The following is a 22978-nucleotide window of genomic DNA, read 5'->3' on the forward strand; positions in this document are numbered from 1 at the left end:
TAGGATATGCATGTCTAAACTCCCATCTTGAAAGTGATGTGGCCACAGGGTTGTTTTTGCACTTTTTTTCTATTTAATTTTCTCCTGCAGAGCAGCGCTCCCAGCCGATGCAGGCAACTGAGCCGACACCATTCAAATGAAGAACTTGCAACAAAGATTTTTGAATTTTACTCTCTGGGTTTTTGTTTTCTATATATATTTTATATTTTTCTGGTTGAGCCTGATGATTTTCTATCGAGAGGAGGACAGCAGGGTGCGTGTTACATTGGCCCACGCTTATACGATATTACAGCTAGGACAGGTTTCTGACGCTTGTCAGAGATGAGAGGCTCTCGATAATAAAGCTGACTGTCACCCCCCAGGCGATGGAGGACATATCCCTCACACACACTTAAGTCATAGATGTGCCTGCTTACCACTTCCTCGCAGCGCAGCCTCGGCGGCAGTCCCGGCTCATGTTTTATTCCAGCACAGACATGTATTTTATGTATACACAGGCTGGGGTCAGGTAGGGCTTTTCTAACAAAATTCTGTTTGTGGAGAAATCACTTGGACAGCACATTGCTCCTCTTCCACTACATCCCTACTGCTGGACTAAAGATAAAAAAAAGCAGAAAGTGGATCAAAATGCAATCAGAAACTGGAGTCCGGGGCAAATTCTGAGATGCACCTGTCAATGATCGAGTGTCTATATGTTTCCCATGGTATGGACGTGTGAACGACGTAGCTAATCGCAGCCACTTAATTGTAATGTCCTATCCGGAAAGTAAAGCTTTGATCCAGGCGGGTGGCACGGCAGAGGGGAATTGGCAGATAAGGATATACAGTACTGTGCAAAAGTTTTAGGCAGTCCTGGAAAAAATGCTGCACAGTAAGAAGCTTTCGAAAATAAATAAAAGTATTAATAGTTTATTTGAAAAATTCAAAGTGATTGAACAAAAAGGAAATGTAAATCACATCAATACTTGGTGACCACTCTTTTCCTTTAAAACAGCATCATTTAGGTGTAAGAGTTATTCTGAACAGGTGATAATGATCATTTTCATATGTAGCTTGAAAAACGTTCATGAACAGAAACAGCTGTGTAACAGGCTTAAAACTGTGGGAGGATTAACACCGGGTGAGGAACAGCCAAACTCTGCTACAAAGGTGAGGATGTGGAAGACAGTTTCTTTTGTTAGGTCATACACCTTGTCAGGAATGAGCACAGCATAAGACACACAAGGTAGTTATAGTGCATTAGACATTAGTGTCATTTCAGCACATGTAGTTGGGAATTTGGTCAGGATTAATGGTGTCCTCAATGCTGAGAAATGCAAACAGATACTTAGCTAATACAGTCAGGGAGGCGTCTGGCTGCAAATTTATTCTGCAGCCGGACAACGACCCCAAACTTCCAGCCAATGCGATTAAGAACGAGGAGACCTAGGGTGAGGATCTGGCCTCCTCAGAGCATGATCCCACATCATCCAGTCTGTCTGGGGTCACTTGAATAGACAGAAGGGTCTGCACAAGCCTTATACACAGAGGATTTGGGGTCAGTTCTCCAAGATGTTTGGAACAACCTCCTGACGAGTTCCTTCAAAAGCTGTGTTCAAGTGACAAATACCTAGAAAAAGTGATGAAGGCAACGGGCGGTCACCAAATATTGATCTGATTTTGGTAATTCATTTTGCATTTTATTAATTAATAAAAAAATAAACTACTATCACTTCTATTGTTGAAAGCTTCTTTGCAGAATTTTTTCCACACCTGCCTAAAACTTTTGCACAGTACTGCATATATATTTTAATATATATTTGGCCATTCTAATTGGCGCTGTTTTCACTGTGCCAATTTTGCTAATTTAAAATCTACAGGTAAATCTAAACCTCCTCCCACTTATTAGTTTACACTGGTTTCCAGCTACACGTAAACTGCATTTACTGCAATTGTGAAATCTACTTTCAATTCAAGGTTTTTCCAATCTGCTTACCAACAGTGAATGGAAATGTTCTAGTTTTCATCTGGAGTCTAAAAACTTGTCACAATCGGGGTGTAGGTGCAGGGTCTGTTACAATAGCGGGGTGCTCATGCACTTTGAGATTAGCAGGATGGGTTTTTTTTTGCCTCTGAGTGCAATCGACTGCAAAGATTTTAGTAACAGTGAGTAATTGAAACATAAAGTGTGTTAGAAAGTTTGTGGACTCCATTATCCTCAGAATACAAAACCGGGAAACCTCTTTATAATTAGTCCTGGGGAAAATGGAGCCGTCCATGGTGCTGAAAAGCAGCAAACTCCATAGATGTACTGCAATTGTGCTCAGTGAAGCGATCATTTTAATGTTTTTCTTTCTCCTCATCTCTATGTTGTTGTCTGCACAAGCCTGCAGAACTGACGGTAGCAGCATCCACACAAAGCAATATTTGTTCTTCGTCCTGTGACATTTTCCATTCCTGGGTACGACACCTTGAACAAGTTTTGAAATCCTGAAGTGACATTTATACAAAAACTGTGACATTTATACTGAACATTGGAAATAGTTATATTCTTACATTAGCCGAAAAAAAAAGGAAAAAAAGAAATAATGTCCTGTCACAGTCAGAAGCTGCTCTTTAAAGGGAAACTCTTAGTGGGTTTATGCTGTCCTGTAGTAGTGACAAAGACCCTTCTCTCAGCACTATGTCACTTGTCATCATAGTGTTGAATGAGCAAAGGAGCCTTCGAAATTCATGAGGTCCTCTTTCCCCACCCTCTTGCCACTTGTTGACAGCTATCTTCCTACTACTGTTCAAAGAAAGAAGGCCGTCAATTCTCAGCAGGTGAACAAAGAACCCATGTCATGTATACTGTGGAAACTTGAGATGGTGCTCGTCACTGAAAAGATGCTTGAGTAGGTGTCAGTCACAGAGAGGGATCCTGAGCAGGTCCACGTCACCAAGAGGACTCCTGAGCAGGTCCACGTCACCAAGAGGACTCCTGAGCAGGTCCACGTCACCAAGAGGACTCCTGAGCAGGTCCATGTCACCAAGAGGACTCCTGAACAGGTCCACGTCACCAAGAGGACTCCTGAACAGGTCCACGTCACCAAGAGGACTCCTGAGCAGGTCCACTTCACTGAGGGCTTCTTGATTGGTGCACGGTAACCAGAATACGCCTGAGCTGGTGCACGTCATCGGGAGGACTCCTGAGCTTGTGCCAGTCACCAAGAGGATGCCACTGAATGACAACTATCTTCTTACTACTATGTATAGGAAGAAAGATGTAAATTCTGAGAAGGTGGAAAAAGAACCCCAGGTTATGGATACTGAGGACTTCTGCTACAGATCATCCAGAAGACTCTGAACTAGTGCACATTAACGAATAAGACACCTGAGCTGATGCGTGTCACCGAAAAGATGCTCGAGTCGGAGCTTGTCACCTAGAGGACCCCTCAGCAGGTACACATCACTGACAGGACTTCTCAATTGGTGCAGGTTACCAAGAGCATGTCTAAGTTGGTGCACGTCGCCAGGAGGATTCATGAGCTGGTACATGTCAGTGGGAGGTTGCCTGAGCTGGTGCGTGTCACTGAGAGGATGCCACGAAATGACAACAATCATACTTCTACTGTGCATATGATGAAAGCTGTCAATTCTCAGCAAATGGACAAAAAGTCATATCATTAATACTGAGGACTTCTGATCTGGTTGTCGTCACCAAGAAGACTCATGAGCTGGTGGTTGTTACCGAAAGGCCGCCCGAACTGGTGGTAGTCACCGAGAGGACGCCTGAGCTGGGGGAAGTCACCAAGATGACGCCTGAGCTGGAGGAAGTCACCGAGAGGAAGCCTGAGCTGGTACTCTTCTCCAAGAGGACTCCTGAGCTTGCTTTCTTCGCTGAGAGGACTCCTGAGCTGGTGCTCTTCTCCCAGAGGACTCCTGAGCTGGCGCTCTTCACCGAGAGGACTCCTGAGTTTGCGCTCTTCGCCGAGAGAACTCCTGAGATGGCACTCTTTGCCAAGAGGACTCCTGAGCTGGCGCTCTTCGCCGAGACGACCCCGGAGCTGGCGATCTTCGCCGAGAGGACTCTGGAGCTGGCGCTCTTCACCGAGATGACTCCAGAGCTGGCCCTCTTCGCTGAGAGGACTCCTGAGCTGGCGCTCTTTGCCGAGAAGACTCCTGAGCTGGCGCTCTTTGCTGAGAGGACTCGTGAGCTGGCGCTAGTTGCCGAGAGGACTCGTGAGCTGACGCTAGTTGCCGAGAGGACTCGGGAGCTGGCACTAGTTGCCGATAGGACTCGTGAGCTGGCGCTAGTTGCCGAGAGGACTCGTGAGCTCGCTCTAGTTGCCGAGAGGGCTCCTGAACAGGTGCTAGTTGCCGAGAAGACTCCTAAGCTGATGCCCGTCGCCAAGAGGACTTCTGAATTGGTGCACATACGCCTGAGCTGGTGCACATCATCAAGAGAATGCCTAAGTTGGTGCTTGTCACAGGTAGGACTCTGTGCCCCTCTCGGCATAGGTGGATGGTAATATAGCTTCAGGATAATGTTTTATAGTATGAGGTATGTTACTACAGGCTTGCATTACAGCTCAATTTACCAAAGAAAAGATATCTGACTAAGATTATTTGCAGAGATTCTTCATTTTCTATTTAAATGCATTGCAATACATAACATTTTGTTCCACTAGCTTACATATTCCTTACAATTTCAGTATAAGGTTGTTGCTGAGTTTGGCCTAACCCAGGACAATTCTTCTGTTGCTTTCACTGCTTTGTGACATGCACAATGGTACGAGGTTACCTCAGGACACCGTTTTATAATTCCATTAATCAATTATTTTTTTTACTTGAGTCTTTTCCTTTTATTTACATCTTGTTTCTTCTTCTTCTTCGCAGCGTGGTGTTAATACCGACAGCGGAAGTGTTTGCAGAGAGGCTTCGTTTGAAGGAATTAGTCAGTAAGTGAAAATCACCTTACCTGGTCTGTTATCCAAGAAAAACAAAACCTAAAACTACCTCTGAAGCATCAACATCTTTAATACCGCATCGCTCTGGGCAGTTAGAAAATAATCGGCTAACTTCACACACAGAAGAAAACATGGAGGCTGAGCATCCAGAATAAAAATATACCAATCCCCCTGCAGGCATGCTACATACAAGTGATGTACGAATAAAAAAACATTGTATGTAGTCAATCCTTAGTTACATCCTCTAATATATTCCAGAGGTGCCCTCACTTTTCTGCTGGTGTAGTCACTGTGTACATACGTTACATTGCTTATCCCGTACTGATCCTGAGTTACATCCTGTTTTATACTCCAGAGGTGCACTCACTATTTTTCTGGTTTAGTCACTGTGTACATACATTACAGTACTGATCATGAGTTACATCCTGTATTATACCCCAGAGCTGCACTCACTATTCTGCTGGTGCAGTCACTGTGTACATACATTACATTACTGATCCTGAGTTACATCCTGTATTATGCTCTAGTGCTGCACTCACTATTCTGCTGGTGCAGTCACTGTGTACATACATTACTGATCCTGTACTGATCCTGAGCTACTTCCTGTATTATATACCAGAGCTGCACTCACTATTCTGCTGGTGCAGTCACTATGTACACACATTACATTACTGATCCTGAGTTACATCCTGTATTGTACTTCAGAGCTGCACTCACTATTCTGCTGGTGCAGTCACTGTGTATATACATTACATTACTGATCGTGAGTTATATCCTGTATTATACTCCAGAGCTGCACTCACTATTCTGCTGGTGCATTCAGTGTGTGTATTAAATTACTGATCCTGTATTGATCCTGAGTTACATCCTGTAGATCTTTTATTATAAAAATGAAAAACGTAACAATAATAATAGCGGAAACCATAACAAAAAAATTTAGCCAGAAAATAATCAGTATACTGAACACTGGTCCAGCCGCTCATTCTCTCCTCTCACACATATTATACAGTATATACAGAACAATAACTACTTTGAACTTCTGGTCCGGTCACCAAATAAAATAAACAATGGCAAACAAAATATATACATGAACTTTTTTTTTTAGGTTTAAATAAAATAACCACAAAATATACAATACTAAGCTATCCTCCATTCCCAACCCCCCGCACTGACCTGAGAGCTGGTCCTGCATCTCATGCCTCAGTCCATGTCCAACGTCCATAGGCCAGATCAGGCAGTGCCAGTTTTCCCCCAAACAACCCAGTGTCCCATAGTCCCACAAGATAAACCCACCTCCCCCCCTTTCCCACCACCCAACCTAACACCTACACCCAAATCTATATCCCCATATACAATATATGCAATATATACAGCAGCACACACCACAATAATCACAACTCACGAAGCCCAAGTTCGGCGCCTGCAGCCCTACATCACTGTATAATGATCAAACAAAACAAAAATCTACAGTGTCAGCAGCAGCCCACCACCAGGAAAGGAGATGACCAGACTAGGGCACACTAAAAGAAAAGCCCCTCCAGAGGAGCGCGGCCCTCCGTGCGCCCAGTCTCCCATACTCCAGAGAGCGCACCTTCACCAGGTCACCGAGTATGGTCCTAAACACATCGTCCACTGGGAGGATTTTTCGTTGCATCGATACTAAGCACCGTGCGTTCCACGTGTGATACCTAACCACTGCGCTAACTAGAAATAAGGTGCAACGGTCCCGACCACCAAGGTCTCCGAATGCTCCATAGGCCCATTCCGCATAGGAGAGACCGGCCAGCCGAGACCAGCCAATGAAGGCGCCCACCCTGTTGTACACCTCTGTGTTGAAGGGACAATGAAGCAGGAAGTGGTCCATGCTTTCCAACAAGGTACCACAATGCTCCCGAGGACAATTCCTGTCCTCAGAGCTCCTACACTTCAGATTGTCCCTCACACACAGTTTCCCATGGAAGCAGCGCCAAGCCAAGTCCCAAAACTTCGAGGGGATCCTGATAGAATTCAAAAGATGCAAACCCACCCCAAGATCCCGACTTGGGCAGTCCCTGAGCGCCAGAGGCCTCTGGAAATGGGTCAACAGAACCCTATTGTCAAGGTGTTTCCTTGGCAGAGTCCTGATCTCCCACATTCCCAGACCCCACCGACGAATTACCTTCAGAACCAAGGTAGCGTAAGCCGGAAGATGTCCATGCGGTGTGCGAAGATCCTTCACTTGCCCTGCTGTCTCCCATTCCTGAAAGAAAGGCTGAAACCATCCCCTACAGGAGAATACCCACGGAGGAGCCCTCTCTTTCCAGAGGTTTGCAATATTGATCTTAATGAAGGTATCCACAAGGAATACCACAGGGTTGACCATACCCAACCCTCCTAGTCTCCTCGTACGGTAAGTAACCTCCCTCTTGACCAGGTTCAGTCTATTCCCCCATAACAGTTGGAAGAACAAACTATAGACCCGAGTCCAGAGAGATTCCGGCAAGATGCACACACTGCCCAGATAAATCAGTAAAGGGAGCAGGTAAGTTTTGATCAGGTTTACCCTTTCCCTTAGGGTCAAAGACCAACCCTTCCATTGGTTCACCTTCTGAGTGGCGATCTTTAGCCTGCTGTCCCAATTTTGTTTGGGGTAATCCCCCTGGCCAAATTCGATGCCAAGGATTTTTGCTGAGATTTTGGGTCCTGGAAGGGTGTCCGGGAGATCAAAACCAGGATCTACTCCTCCCAGCCAGAGACTCTCACACTTATCCCGGTTGATCTTGGACCCGGATGCCTCTGAGTAGCGATCTACCTCTGACATCAGCCACCCTGCCTCCTCGTGAGAGGAAACAAACACGGTGACATCATCGGCATACGCCACCACCCTCAGAGTGGCCTCCGGTGCTGCCTGGTCCATCTCGATCCCGGCCAACGGTCCACGCTCCACCCTCCTAACAAGAGGGTCAATCGCAAACACGTACAGCAGCGGGCTCAAGGGACAACCCTGGCGAACACCGGACCCAACCTCAAAAGAGCTGCCAATCCAACCATTCACAAGCGGGAAACTCTCTGCCCCACTGTACAAGGTCTTAAGCCAATCAACAAACCCCCCCGGCAGACCATATCTCAGAAGGACGGACCAGAGGTACTCGTGATTAACCCGATCAAACGCTTTTGCCTGGTCCAGTGACAGCATGTACCCCTTCCAGTGACCTGCCCTACCCTGCTCCACTGCCTCCCGGACACAGAGCACAGCACTAAATGTGCTGCGGCCTGGAACAGAGCAATGCTGGGCCTCCGAAAGGAGTCGGGGTGCAAATTTCACCAGCCGATTAAACAGCACCTTTGCCAGAACCTTCCTGCCTGCATTGAGAAGCGCTATGGGACGCCAATTCTCAATGCAAGATGGGTCCTTACCCTTTGACAAGATGATCAGAGCAGACCTCCTCATTGACTTCGGCAGAGTGCCCGAGGAAAGACACCCATTGAATACCTCAGTCAAGAGGGGAACCAAAACGTCCTTAAAGGTCTTATAGAATTCAGATGTTTAGCCATCTGGACCAGGCGATTTTTTTTAGGGCAAGCCCTTCAATCGCCAACTGAACTTCCTCTTCCCTGATCATTTCTGTCAAACTGTCAAGAGAGGGGTCTACCCATGGTTCGGGGACGGCTTCAGCCAGGAAAGCCGACATCTCATCCCAATCAAGATCCCTCTTCCCCATGAGGTGCGAGTAGAAGGATCTGACAACCTCCAGGATCCCTGATCTGGATCGCCTCCCGGACCCCGTAGTGTCGACCAGTCCTGTAACTACTTTACTATTCACTGACATCTTGCAGTTTCTGTAAGGGTCGGGCGAGCGGTACTTCCCGTAATCCCTCTCAAAAACCAAAGATGCGTGTCTATCGTACTGACACCTCATAAGCAAAGATTTCACTCTGGAGATCTCCTCGCGGCTACCTCCAGTTGAGACAAGATGTTCGAGTTTCCTCCTCAGACCCTGATACAGGCGGTACCTGCTCAGATTCCTGAGGCTCGAGAGCTGGCGGAAGAATCTCGCCACCCTTTCCTTGAACATCTCCCACCACTCTGACTTACTACTACAAAGATCCAGTAAGGGTACCTGGCTCTGAAGAAAATCCTCAAAGGACTGTCTTATCTCCGCTTCTTCCAAGAGAGACGAATTGAGCCTCCAAAAGCCTCTTCCCATCCGGAGGGTCTCTGTAACATTCAGAGAAAACAAAATTAAACAGTGGTCGGAGAACTCCACCTCAACAACAGACACTGCTGAAGAGACAGCTTCCTCCTTTAAATAAAACCTATCTATTCTGGACCTACAGTTACCTCTATGATAGGTGAACCCTTCGTGGCCTGGGGTGTGCCGAATGTGGACATCCACCAGGCGAGCCTCACTAGCTATACTATTAAGGGCGACGCTATCATAAGTCAGCTTGTCTCTGGAACCTCCTCTATCTCGGGGCCTCGTGACAGCATTGAAGTCCCCTCCAAAGACAACCTGCCGACTTGTAAAAAGGTAGGGCTTGATCCTCATAAAGAGACACTTCCAGTCCCACTTAGATTGGGGACCATAGATGTTGATGAGCCGGAGCTCTTGTCCCTTCATGAGGACATCTAAGATCAGGCACCTCCCCATTTCTAACTCAATAACCCGTCGGCATTCCACCGGTGCGGTAAAAAGGACCGCCACTCCGCTATACGGCTCGGCCGCAAGAGACCAATAGGAGGGCCCGAGTCTCCACTCCCTCTTAGCTTTAAACACATCTGCCATGTTTGGCAGCCTGGTCTCTTGCAAAAAGAAAATGTCAGCTTCAACCCGGCTGAGAAAATCAAAGGCCGCAAATCTAGCTGTATTTGACTTTATGCTGGCGACATTAATGGACGCCAGCGTCAACGGAGTGGGTACCGACATCATTGGTCATTGAGTTAGATGGCTTTCTTTTTCCCACTACCCTTATCCTCTGCCTCAGAGGAGGAATCCTTCCCCCTCTTTAATGACAATGAGGTATCCATTCCCATGTGTTTTTTATTTTTATCGTCCTCGTCTCCGGACTCTGGGCCAGTCCCTCCCTCCAAGGATCTTACATTCCCCGAAGAAGGAGACTCGGCGTCCCCTGTGAGCTCCGTCGAAGCCAGAACCTCACCCTCAGCTTCCTCAGAGGAAGAGATGTTTTCAAGGGCTTGGAACCGGTTAGAAAGACCAACCAGAGGGGAGTCGGTTTTTCCTTCCTTAGGTACCTTGGTCAGAGCGGGAGAAGATTTTTATCTCCCTTCTTTCTCTTCTTTTTGGTGCCGAGCTTACGCTTGTCCTCTAGCCACTGCCTATTATCCTCATCCATACTTTCATAATGGGAGGACTCTGAGGCAGTGGCACTTTCCTCCCTGTGGATCCTCCAGACCTCCTCATCCAACTCATCATCCCTCGGGGGCCTCAGCAGCAAGACTGGCTTCCAGAACAGGGGCCGGCCCAGTAGCCCGAGGCTCGCCCAGCTCCCTATCCTGTCTGCTCTTGTCTAGACGCCTTAGCTGGGCAGGCGTCTTTTTATTGCTTTTCTTCCTTGGCCCCTCAGCTCCCTCACCCCTGCTAGTCCCTTCCCCTTCACACTTCTGCACAGTGCAGTTTGCGCTGAAGTGTGTGGGATCGCCGCACTTGTGACAGAGCTTCGTTTGCCCGTGGTAGAAGACCAGGATACGATCCCTACCCAGGAAGGCAGATGATGGTATGTGGGCAACCGTACCACCTGTACGCTTAAGTTTTACCATAAACGTCCAGGCACCTGACCAGGTACCAAACTCGTCACGGTTTTTCTTTGGCATTTCTACCACCTCTCCATACCGGCCAAGCCACGTCATAATGTCATAACAAGAAAGTGACTCGTTACAAGTCATCACGGTCACTTTCTTGACTTGGTTTTGGCGAGACACCACCTGAACGGCAAAGTCTCGCCAGCCAGGCTCATTTTTTGCCAACTCATAGTTCGACCAGAAGAGCTCAAGCCCCTCCGGCCGAACAAAGCTGACATCAAACTCAGGTGTGGAATAGGGATGTATCCTCATCCATACCCACCACCACATTCACTCCTGCTGGACCAGTGACAACAGGGGGTGACACTTTGACCTCCGCATCTGTTGTGAATTTACCTTTTGGCTCCCTCTAGTGGTTACTAGTGATTTGACTCTGGGTATGTCATTCATCCCTTGTATGCTCACCTGGGTCGTTAGGTCAGGGGTGTTGCTATATAAGCTCCCTGGACCTTCAGTTCAATGCCTGGCAACGTTGTAATCAGAGCTAATCTGTTGTGCTCTTGTCTACTGATCCTGGTTCCTGCTAAATTAAGCTAAGTCTGCTTTCTTGCTTTTTGCTATTTGTTTTTGTTTGCATTTTTGTCCAGCTTGTACATAATCTGTATCCTAACCTTGCTGGAAGCTCTAGGGAGGCTGGAGTTCTCCCCCCGGGCCGTTAGACGGTTCGGGGGTTCTTGTATCTCCAGTGTGGAATTGTGTTATCCTGCTGGTGCAGTCACTGTGTACATACATCACATTACTGATCCTGAGTTACATCCTGTATTATACACCAGAGCTGCACTCACTATTCTGCTGGTGCAGTCACTGTGTACATACATTACATTACTGATCCTGAGTTACATCCTGTATTATATTCCAGAGCTGCAGTCACTATTCTGCTGGTGCAGTCACTGTATACATACATTACATTACTGATCCTGAGTTACATCCTGTATTATACTCCAGAGCTGCACTCACTATTCTGCTGGTGCAGTCACTGTGTACATACATTACATTACTGATCCTGAGTTACATCCTGTATTATACTCCAGAGCTGCAGTCACTAATCTGCTGGTGCAGTCACTGTGTACATACGTTACATTACTGATCCTGAGTTACATCCTGTATTATACTCCAGAGCTGCAGTCACTATTCTGCTGGTGCAGTCACTGTGTACATACATTACATTGCTGATCCTGTACTGATCCTGACTTACAACCTGTATTATACCACTGCACTTACTATTCTGCTGGTGCAGTCACTAAGTCCCATTGCTCCTGATGTAGGTTCAGGTCATTTATGGCATATCCTGTAGAAATGCTATGAATGTGAATGTGTAAGATCAGAATACTTCTATAAAGTCTTTAAGTAGTAAAGGTAATAGTTGGTTTTCCAATTTAGAAAAATAGGGTTACAACCTCTGCTACCGTTACCTCTCCCAAAATTGTCGCACAGCCTTCTTGCGCCACTTAGCGCCTGTGCTTATTATGGGCTCCCCATCTGTTATTTCCTCGTACTCTGATATAACGTGCGGACATGGGGAGGTGGAAAGAGGACAAACAAAGCCACATTATACAGATCTGAGATATTACGATTTTTCCCTCCTTCCGGCACCCCAGCAGATTCTCATCTACATTCGCTCGTGTCAAATTAAGCTAAGTTAATGTATTTCCCCCACCCCCACCTCCGGTATTAAGATATCATCCCATTATTGTGATGTACAGCCGCGCTCCGGAGTCAATCACGGTCCCGAGCAGCAGGAGCTCTGACAATCCTTCACACATTGTCAGAATAAATACATAAAAAATCCACACGAGCCGCGCGCGCCATCCCTGCACCGTAACACTCAATATGTATAACAGTGACTTGTGACCACAGTCGCGTGCTGACAGTCCCATAAATATGTATTGATACGAAGGCTGTAAATAGGAAGTGTAAATTCAGAGGGAATCGTACAGAAATAATGCCGTCGTCTCAAGTTTCTGCACGACACACTCTCTTTTTTTTATTTTTCTAATGCAAGCACAAGACATAATCCTCGACTTTGGTGCAAGTAATGGATTTACATTTCCGACAGATTATTGTTCTCCTGGTTATTGAGAAGATGTTGCAGAGCTGACTTTGTCACATATTTGTGGTTTAAGTCTAATCCTAATACATCATTACGTTCAGGAAAGAAATAGATGCAGATGTAGCAGAGATGGATATGCCAACGTTTTATTTTCCCACCATGCTTAAGACAGGCAAAATTATGCATTGGGTTTTCTCGCAATCCTATGCAAAGCTACAGATAACACATGATGACATCACCAGAAGATGCTATGAACTCTGTTGTGCGCTACATATATCTATCTGTCGTGTATACTGATTATAGATGAATATGCCGTTATCTCTATAGGTAGATATATATGGAGTAGAGATGAGCTGGTCAGGATTCCAACTCAATGTCATGATGTCTTATATGTAGTTTTATAGAGGTTCTAGAACAACATCTGCTCCATCTCGACAACGTCTGTTTAAGGGAACACCTCGCATATTTTAGCAAGATAATGAAAAACCACATGCAACATCCATCACAGCAGCGCAGCACAGCACCGCAGAAGAAGAGTTCAGGGTATTAACGGGTCGCCTGCAGTCCGGACCTTTTTCCATAAGACAACATTTGGCACATTATAAAATAATCCAGCAAAGTCCCCCGAACTGTGGAGCAGCGAGAATCTGACAGTCATGAATGTGACGACGTTCCTCTCCCAAAACTCCAGCAATTTTCTTTTTACTTTCCATTGCAAAACAATGGGGAGACAAAAAGCGCAATAGGGTCTTATCCACGTTACATAGAGGAGAATATACACCAAATTTGCTCACCTGGTTAGGATGAGATTAGAGCATATAGATAGCGGCTGCTGCAGATCCACAGGTCTTCACCGACCAGAGAAATTAATGTATTCAAAGGGAGATTTGTAGTTAAAATTCTGCGCTGCCGCTAAGATGAATTTCAGGAGAGTATAGTTGATTCACAGTGGTTTTATTCAACGCGTTTCAGGGGTCTTATGCCCCCTTCATCAGGAAATACCACTTTACTTTCCAAACATTTATAGACTGTTGTGAAAAGAAGACACAATGGTAGACATTTCTCTGTTCCAACTATTAAATTAAACCTGTCATGGAAAAAATATCGACCTGCAGGTATGGGATAGGTTAATAGTGTTCTGAAGCCATACCACCCAGGTTTCACTCAGCATGCTGCCCAGATTTCCCTCGATATGCTGCCCAGCTTTCCCTCGACACGCCGCCCAGCTTTCCCTCGACACGCCGCCCAGCTTTCCTTCGACACGCCGCCCAGCTGTCCCTCGACACACCGCCCAGCTTTCCCTCTACACGCTGTACAGCTTTCCCCCGACCCGCGCCCAGCTTTCCCTCGACACGCTGCCCAGCTTTCCCTCGACATGCCGCCCAGCTTTACCTTGACATGCCGCCCAGATTTCTCTCGACATGCCGTTCAGATTTTTCTCGATATTCAGTCTTGCTTTCCTTTGATATGCCATCCAGGTTTTCCCTCAATATGCCGTCCTGCTTTCCCTCAATATGCCATCTTTCTTTCCCTCGACATGCCGCCCAACTTTGCATCGATATGCTGCCCAACTTTCCCTCGTTATGCCGCCCAACTTTCCCTCGATATACTGTCCAGTTTTTCCTCTATATACCATCCAGCTTTCCTTAGGATATGCCCCCCAGATTTCTTTTGATATGCCTTCCAGGTTTCCTTCTATATGCCGCTCAACTATCCCTCAATATATCATCCAGCTTTCCTTAGGATTTGCTGCCCAGTTTTCCCTCAATATACCGTCCAGCTTTCCTTAGGATATGCCGCCCCGCTTTCCCTCGACACGCCCCCAAGCTTTTCCTCAACACGCCACCCAGCTTTCCCTCAACGCGCCGCCCAGCTTTCCCTCGACGGGCCGGCCAGCTTTCCCTCGACATGCTGGCCAGCTTTCCCTCGACACGCTGGCCGCTTTCCCTCGACACGCTGGCCAGCTTTCCCTCGACACGCTGGCCAGATTTCCCTGGACACGCTGCCCAGCTTTCCCTCGACACCCTGCCCAGCTTTCCCTCGAAGCGCCGCCCAGCTTTCCCTCGAAGCGCCGCCCAGCTTTCCCTCGAAGCGTGGGCCAGCTTTCCCTCGACGCACCGGCCAGCTTTCCCTAGACACGCTGGCCAGCTGTCCCTGGACACGCCGGCCAGCTTTCCCTCGGCGCGCCGCCCAGCTTTCCCTCGACGCGCCGCCCAGCTTTCCCTCGACGCGCCGCCCAGCTTTCCCTCGGCATGCCGCCCAGCTTTCCCTCTACACCCTGCCCAGCTTTCCCTCGACACCCTGCCCAGCTTTCCCTCGATACGCTGCCCAGCTTTCCCTCGACACGCTGCCCAGCTTTCCCTCGACACGCTGCTCAGCTTTCCCTCGACATGCTGCCCAGCTTTCCCTCGACATGCTGCCCAGCTTTCCCTCGACATGCTGCCCAGCTTTCCCTCGACATGCTGCCCAGCTTTCCCTCGATATACTGTCCAGTTTTTCCTCTATATACCTTCCAGCTTTCCTTAGGATATGCCCCCCAGATTTCTTTTGATATGCCTTCCAGGTTTCCCTCTATATGCCGCCCAACTATCCCTCAATATATCATCCAGCTTTCCTTAGGATTTGTTGCCCAGTTTTCCCTCAATATACTGTCCAACTTTCTTTAGGACATGCCGCCCCGCTTTCCCTCGACACGCCGCCCCGCTTTCCCTCGACACGCTGCCCAGCTTTCCCTCGACACCCTGCCCAGCTTTCCCTCGAAGCGCCGCCCAGCTTTCCCTCGAAGCGCCGCCCAGCTTTCCCTCGAAGCGTGGGCCAGCTTTCCCTCGACGCACCGGCCAGCTTTCCCTAGACACGCTGGCCAGCTGTCCCTGGACACGCCGGCCAGCTTTCCCTCGGCGCGCCGCCCAGCTTTCCCTCGACGCGCCGCCCAGCTTTCCCTCGACGCGCCGCCCAGCTTTCCCTCGGCATGCCGCCCAGCTTTCCCTCTACACCCTGCCCAGCTTTCCCTCGACACCCTGCCCAGCTTTCCCTCGATACGCTGCCCAGCTTTCCCTCGACACGCTGCCCAGCTTTCCCTCGACACGCTGCTCAGCTTTCCCTCGACATGCTGCCCAGCTTTCCCTCGACATGCTGCCCAGCTTTCCCTCGACATGCTGCCCAGCTTTCCCTCGACATGCTGCCCAGCTTTCCCTCGATATACTGTCCAGTTTTTCCTCTATATACCTTCCAGCTTTCCTTAGGATATGCCCCCCAGATTTCTTTTGATATGCCTTCCAGGTTTCCCTCTATATGCCGCCCAACTATCCCTCAATATATCATCCAGCTTTCCTTAGGATTTGTTGCCCAGTTTTCCCTCAATATACTGTCCAACTTTCTTTAGGACATGCCGCCCCGCTTTCCCTCGACACGCCGCCCCGCTTTCCCTCGACACGCCGCCCAGCTTTCCCTCGACACGCCACCCAGCTTTCCCTCGAAGCGCCGCCCAGCTTTCCCTCGTCGCGCCTGCCAGCTTTCCCTCGACGTGCCGGCCAGCTTTCCCTCGACGCGCCGCCCAGCTTTCCCTCGACGCGCCGCCCAGCTTTCCCTCGACACGCTGGCCAGCTTTCCCTCGACACGCTGGCCAGCTTTCCCTCGACACGCTGCCCAGCTTTCCCTCAATATACTGTCCAGTTTTTCCTCTATATACCGTCCAGCTTTCCTTAGGATATGCCCCCCAGATTTCTTTTGATATGCGTTCCATGTTTTCCTCTATATGCCACCTAACTATCCCTCAATATATCATCCAGCTTTCCTTAGGATATGCCGCCCAGTTTTCCCTCAATACACTCTCCAGCTTTCCTTAGGATATGCCACCCTGATTTTCCCTCGATATCCCGTCCAGTTTTCCCTTGGTGTAACCAAGAGGCAGCTGAGTTGAAATCTTATCAGAAAATGAAGACTTAAGTACCGAAAACGATTATTTTATCCAAGTGCCAGAACAATATTTCCAACATTCTTAATTAACCCGGACATTATCTTGGCCAGAACCTCCAGAAAGAAAACTCTTATCATCCTCCTCATCATCTCTCCTGCCATACAATCATTGCTTGTCATTATCCATCGCGTTTCATTCCAGGCTGTTATTCCACTTTTGTGCTGTTCTCCATCCAAAACATTTCTTCCCCCATCCTTCACCATCTGTGTCCTACCGCTGATCCAATCCAGGGCTCTGCCAATCATTCGCTTATCGCAGATTTTTTTTCTTTTACCTCTTTGTGTTTTTTTTCTAATAAGACTGCTCCACAAAATGACACTTTTCGCAGGGTCTGGGTAATTTCGGCAGCAGCATAAAGGTTGTGCCCGGCTCTCTTTAGCTACGTTGTTGTGCTGTAATTAATGCCATCTCGGGCTCTTTGAAGCCTGACAGATTTGAGTAAATGCAGCTTCAATAATTGGATCACAGCGGTGCCTGCCGTGATATTAATTTTCCCGTTGTCTGCTTATTTTGAGTTGACGGTTTAAGCAGCAGAAAGTTCTGACTTTAAGGTTTAAAGGGGACCTGGCTGTCACCACTCCTAGCAAATAAACAACGGAAAGTTTGCAGATTCTCTACAGAATGCATTTATTGGAGTCCCCAAAATGAATTTAACTGACACCCTAATAAATTAGTAGCACTATTAGGAGCTTGAATGTAACAATCTCTAGACCAGTACCAACCATTAGCCAGCCTTATCCAAAAATAGCTGCGCAAGGATTGCACCCACTAGTGGTGACTGCAAGAAAATTATTTTTACATGTCAGTGCTGCAACTAGTCGTATAATAATAATAATAAAAAAGCTATATTTGCCCGTTATGAAAGTGCAGCTCCAAAATTGCCACTCCAATGCTTCCCAGCAGTCTTTGTTTTCCTTTCTGCAGCGATTGGCTGCAGTGGTCACTTGTAAATAAAGGGCCTGAGGTCCACCAGAGGGACAATATAAATTTTTTCTTCTATTTTATCTCATTGCCTGCCTTTGACCAAAATTTTTTATGAATTTGAAAAACCCCTTTAAGGAATTTTCTTGCGGCCGTCATTTGGTATGTCAATAAGATACGGTCAAAATGATTGGTCAGGACCCCAACCTGTGTCACAGAATAAAGATACTACCTTCTTGACATGTTGAGTTGGAAGATGCGAGGGTATTTATCACTGCATAAATCTGTGATGTGCGAGATCCATCATTATACGGTTGAGTATTCAACATGTAGCTGAGGGTGTGCTTCACAGCAGAAATCAAACTGAAGCCCTCTTATAAGGATGGTTCATGCCATCACTTGGGAAGGTAGTTTCACGTTCTCTTATTCTAGTGTTTTTGGAGTTGTACTCTTTTGTGGCCCCTAGGGATGGCATGGGCTCTTTTCCTGGTATGTGTACAAGTCATTGTTGCTCCTTACAAGGACCAAGTCACCAACTTTTCTGTTGCCCCTTTATATCCTGATGCCCAATTTGTTTCTTTTTTTATAATGTAAATGTCGAAGTCTCACCTTTTTATCTTCTTTTTTTTTTCAGATTCAGCGTGAACAACACCCTTCTTCACCCCGAGATCGTGGAATGGTATGCCACTACCGTCCTCTTATGTCCATATGAGAGAAGGTTTTCGGAGAAGGTGCTATCTGAGCACGCTCGGGTGCTAACCGATTGTCAAATAGTATATTCGAGTCCCCGCGCCCCCATGTCTAGCGGGAGTTCGACAGCCGCAACACATGCAGGGATTGTCTAACAAACAGGCACATGTTGCTGCTGTCAAACAGCCGCGAGGACTCGGATGTATTTTTCAAGCGAGCTGAAAACACTCGGTTTGCACCCGATCACGCTCGTATAACACCTTACCCGGGCACCTTCGCTCATCACTAATCATGATATAGTGTCATACATTCCATCGCTGCCATCTCATCCCTATAGGAGTAATTCTTGTTACAGTTTTTCCGCACAGATCATAAAACCCGACACGTTTAGTTTTTTTGTTTTCTCCTTATTTTTTTTTTTCTTTTGTGCTTTGAATCATTTACCACATTGGTGTGATTTCACAACAATCTCACCATCTGGCAAATGACAAATGAGAACAATAAATATGAAGCAACTCGCGTGGGGACACATAGCCACGTTGATATTTAGGAAAGGATAAATCAGACGAGAGGGCAAACAAGGGGACTGTTAACTTCTGGTGGAGTGATAAAGGGCCTCACCTTCCATGTTCTATTTGATAATAGGAAAAATTATATATATATAGTCCTTGTAAAGGCTTCATTAATCTCACCACATGCCAATGTGCGTTATGAAGCTGTCTCTTTTACAAGCCCCTGATCAAATTAGACGTAGCACCACCATCTTGGTCATGTTAGGAGGAATGATAGATGTCGTATTTTATACAAGCCTGTGGGTAGCTTGTGTGGGTGTTGCGGAACTACTAGTCTCAGCATGTTCTATATAAAGCATGATTGTCCAGCAAATGAGAGATTTGCAAAAATCTCTGCAGAAGAAAAATGTAATAACCCATATCCAGTGGATGGTCTTAGAGTAGAGGCCCACAAGAGGACATGGCTCTGAAATATGTTAGCACCTTTCCACACTGTCGGCTCTTTCCGTATGACCACATTTCAAATTAGATGATCCACTTGTACCATTAAAAAAAAAAATAAAATAAATAAAAATCCGTCTGTGTAGCTGCAGCCGCCCGCCGGAATTTTCTTTATTTGTTTGATCAAAATGTTTCATTATCAGACATCTTCCCCGGAGTCATTTCGTATCTCTGTGCACATAAGGAAATAAGGAAAATGACAATTATTTTATTTTTTATTATGCTGTAATTCTGTGGATAGATGGGTGAGATAGCGTCTGGCGGAACAAAAGGTCATCTGCGTGACCCACGACCATTAAACCTCCATGATTCCTCCTGAACTAGAATACTGTTTTATAATTGGGATTCGTGTCTGCCGAGCTGCAGCAGTGTCATCAGTTTAAAGGCTAATTGCGATGAGCGGCTGGCGCCCACCTCCGGGGGGTTCTCAGTCATCCGTCTGAAAATATAGAAAATGTTAGGAGGTTAGTTTCCTGTAAATGAGATCATGGATTGTTAGTGAGGATTTTTCTGCAGTAGATACGAATATTCATGGGCAAATGGTAGAAAGAGTTTACTTTTCTTTTAATCTTTTTTTTTCTGATTCTTTTTGGAATTTAACTTTAGAGGGGCTTGAGGCCTTGCTAGAAGACCCTTTTTTCCTGACTATATATGTCTCTTACCACGTTGTGGCAAACTGTATGAAGTGGGTCGCCACTCTTGGGGGCTGCACTGCATGGTTATCACCGCCACTGGAACAGAGCACTTGCTCTGGGGGTGTCCCAAGCGTTCTAGCAGGGGGAGGGTGCAAAATGTGTCCGCAGAGGGGAGCGATCCATGAGTGCTTGCAGAGTGGGAAAGTGAAAAGCGTGCCATTAGGAGCGACCCAATAGTGCCGACAGGGAGGAGCGACTCAAGCTTGCCTGCAAGTAGAAGAGTGCCGAGTGTGTTGGCCTGGGGGAAGCATGCCACGCGTCCCCGCAGGAAGGTGCGTGCCTTTAGGGGGAAGTGACCCAAGCATGCCGACGGGGGGCAGCTGCCCAAGCATGTTGGCAGGGGGAGTGACCCAAGCATGCTGGCAGGAGGAGCAACTCAAACGTGCCTGCATGGGCAAGCGTGCCAGCAGGGGGGAGCATTCCATGCATTCTGGCAGGAAGGTGCGTGGCATTATGAGAGAAAGACCCAAGCATGCCGACAGGGGGCAACTGCCCAAGCATGGTGATGAGTGACCCAAGCGTGCCTGCAGGAGGGAGCAACCCAAGCGAGCGGCTGGTGGGGAGCGACACAAATAGATGAAAGGAGCCCAAGCATAATGACAGGGGAGAGTTACCCAAGCTCACTGGCAGGGAAGAGTGACTCAACACCACCCCTTCTACTTGGCTCAAAGACACTCCAACCCATACACCTAGCACCACAGCAAGAACGCCCCTACTCAGCACCGCACCATGTGAACAGATGATATATAAGGGTATGTGCACACGTATTTTGGAGCTCTGTGGACTTTTCCGCAGCGGATTTGTGAAATCCGCAGGTAAAAGGCACTGCGTTTACCAGCGGAATTACTGCAGATTTATTGCGGAATTAGTGCGGATTCCACTGTGGTTTTACACCTGCGGATTCCTATTGAGGAGCAGGCGTAAACCGCAGTGGAATCCGCACAAAGAATTAACATGCTGCAGAATATAAACCTCTGTGTTTCCGCGCGTTTTTTTCCGCAGCATGTGCACTGTGGATTGCGTTTCCCATAGGTTTACGTTGTACTGTAAACGCATGGGAAACTGCTGCGGACCCGCAGCTCCGGAACCGCTGCGGATCCGCAGCAAAATCCGCAGCGTGTGCACATAGCCTAAAGGTTGCAAATGACAGTAAGTATTTCTTTGCTGCGGCTGATAAAGGACAAAGCCGTTATACAGCTGAATGATGGTCCGTGTAATGCAAAGACTTCACAAGACCACCAAAATGGCATCTGCTTGTACTAAGTGTCCTCTGTGCTGACCAAAAGAGAGGGTCCTGAGCAGTGGACCCACGTCTATGACATCCATGTGCAGTGGCGATTGTCAGTTTAAAACATGCTCTATAAGGACCTGGGCATTTTATTTTTTGTTTTCGCCTTTTTTTTTTATTTCTTCACATTCTTCCAACAGCAATCACTTTTTTATGTTTCCGTCAACAAAGCCATACGAGGTCTTGAGTTTTTTGGGGGTGAGAATTACAATATTCATTTTACTGTATATTGTACTGAATAAAGAGGGAAAAAATTCCAAGTGGATGAAATGGTGAAAAAAATACAAATCTGTCTTTGTTTTTTAGGTTTTGTTTTTGCCCCGTTCATTGTGCAGTAAGGATGACCTGGAAACATGATTGTCCAGGTCATTCTGACTACGTTGATGCCAAACTTACATCTCGGTTATTTTTTTGTCAACTTAAATGATGAAAAATAATTCAGAATTTTGGAAAAGGAAACATATTTTGTTTTCTTGCTTTGGCTCACCATTTTCTGAGTCCTGTAACATTCTTTTTTTCTGTTAATGGAGCTGAATGAGGTCTTGTGTTTTGTTTGTTTTTTTTTGTGTGGCGAGCTAAGGTTTTTATTGATACCAATTTCATGCATATCTTTGAATATTTTTTACTATATTATTTAGTAAGTTAAGTTAGCCAAAAAAATGCAATTCTTGCATTTTCTTTTTTTTCATACTTTTGGTTAATTAATTCTTTGATGTACGCCGTAAGAGCAAATGCAATATTTTCCTTTTATTTTTATAAAAGTTGGGTGATTTTTTATTTATTTATTTATTTATTTATTTTTTATATTTTTCAAAGCTTTTAAATTTATTTTTAGGAACTTTAGGGAACTTGAACCTGCGATCATCAGAGTATTGCAGCGTGTAGTGAAAAATCATGGCTAAGCTTTACAATAGAACCAAGGTGGTATTAACGGGAGACTTCAGCAGGACCCCGGCTGCGATAATAACCCATCTGTTTCCCATGATAGTGTCGCGTGGGACTTATGGATGATGCACTCGAGCACCAGCGCACTTGTTCCAACGGCTCACACAGTGTTCTGGAGGCCACGTGACCAGATAACGGCTGATTGGGTGGGGTTGTCGGATCCCAATGATCTAATATTGATTGGTTTGCATTAGTGTTAATTTAAGGAACTAATTGTTTAGATTGAGAGGGTCCCATGTGATCTCTGAAATACCATTTTTTTCACGCCTTTTTTGGCAGCACTTTCCAGGTCGCTGCTTTTGTCATTTTTAGCAAAGCATTCAGTTTTTTTTTTTTTTTTTAACTGCAAAGATCAAACATTATTTTTCATGTCTATTCCTGTCCCAGGTGAAGAGAGCAGATGTTATGTGACTACCTTGCAGATGCACTTGGGAAGGGAAATCTGTTGGAGAGGTTTGATGGCAGCTGACAGATTATTCCTAGGGGTAACCTATGTCAGAGGCATCTCTCGTGTGACTTACTGGGAATGGCGGCTGCATCGTGCCGTCTCCGCTCCCTCTCACAAATCATCCCTGATTTCCCTATGACACATCAGCGCACAGTCAACATATCTGTCACTTTTGCACCATAACCCTGAAAGACTTGATCACATCTCGACTCCAGCTCTTTGTT

General features: G+C 46.7%; 1 protein-coding gene across 2 annotated transcripts in view; it reads left to right on the forward strand.

The window, feature by feature from the left end:
* Positions 1-22978, forward strand: part of PEPD (peptidase D) — a 225868-nt gene that overhangs the window by 34278 nt on the left and 168612 nt on the right. For both annotated transcript variants that reach the window (XM_077288630.1, XM_077288631.1), the window contains exons 6-7: positions 4858-4919; positions 18310-18354. In XM_077288630.1, the coding sequence (XP_077144745.1) occupies positions 4858-4919; positions 18310-18354 (107 nt within the window). The remainder of the gene's footprint in view (positions 1-4857; positions 4920-18309; positions 18355-22978) is intronic.

This window comes from Ranitomeya variabilis, chromosome 2 (assembly GCF_051348905.1).
Source record: "Ranitomeya variabilis isolate aRanVar5 chromosome 2, aRanVar5.hap1, whole genome shotgun sequence".
NCBI lineage: Eukaryota > Metazoa > Chordata > Amphibia > Anura > Dendrobatidae > Ranitomeya > Ranitomeya variabilis.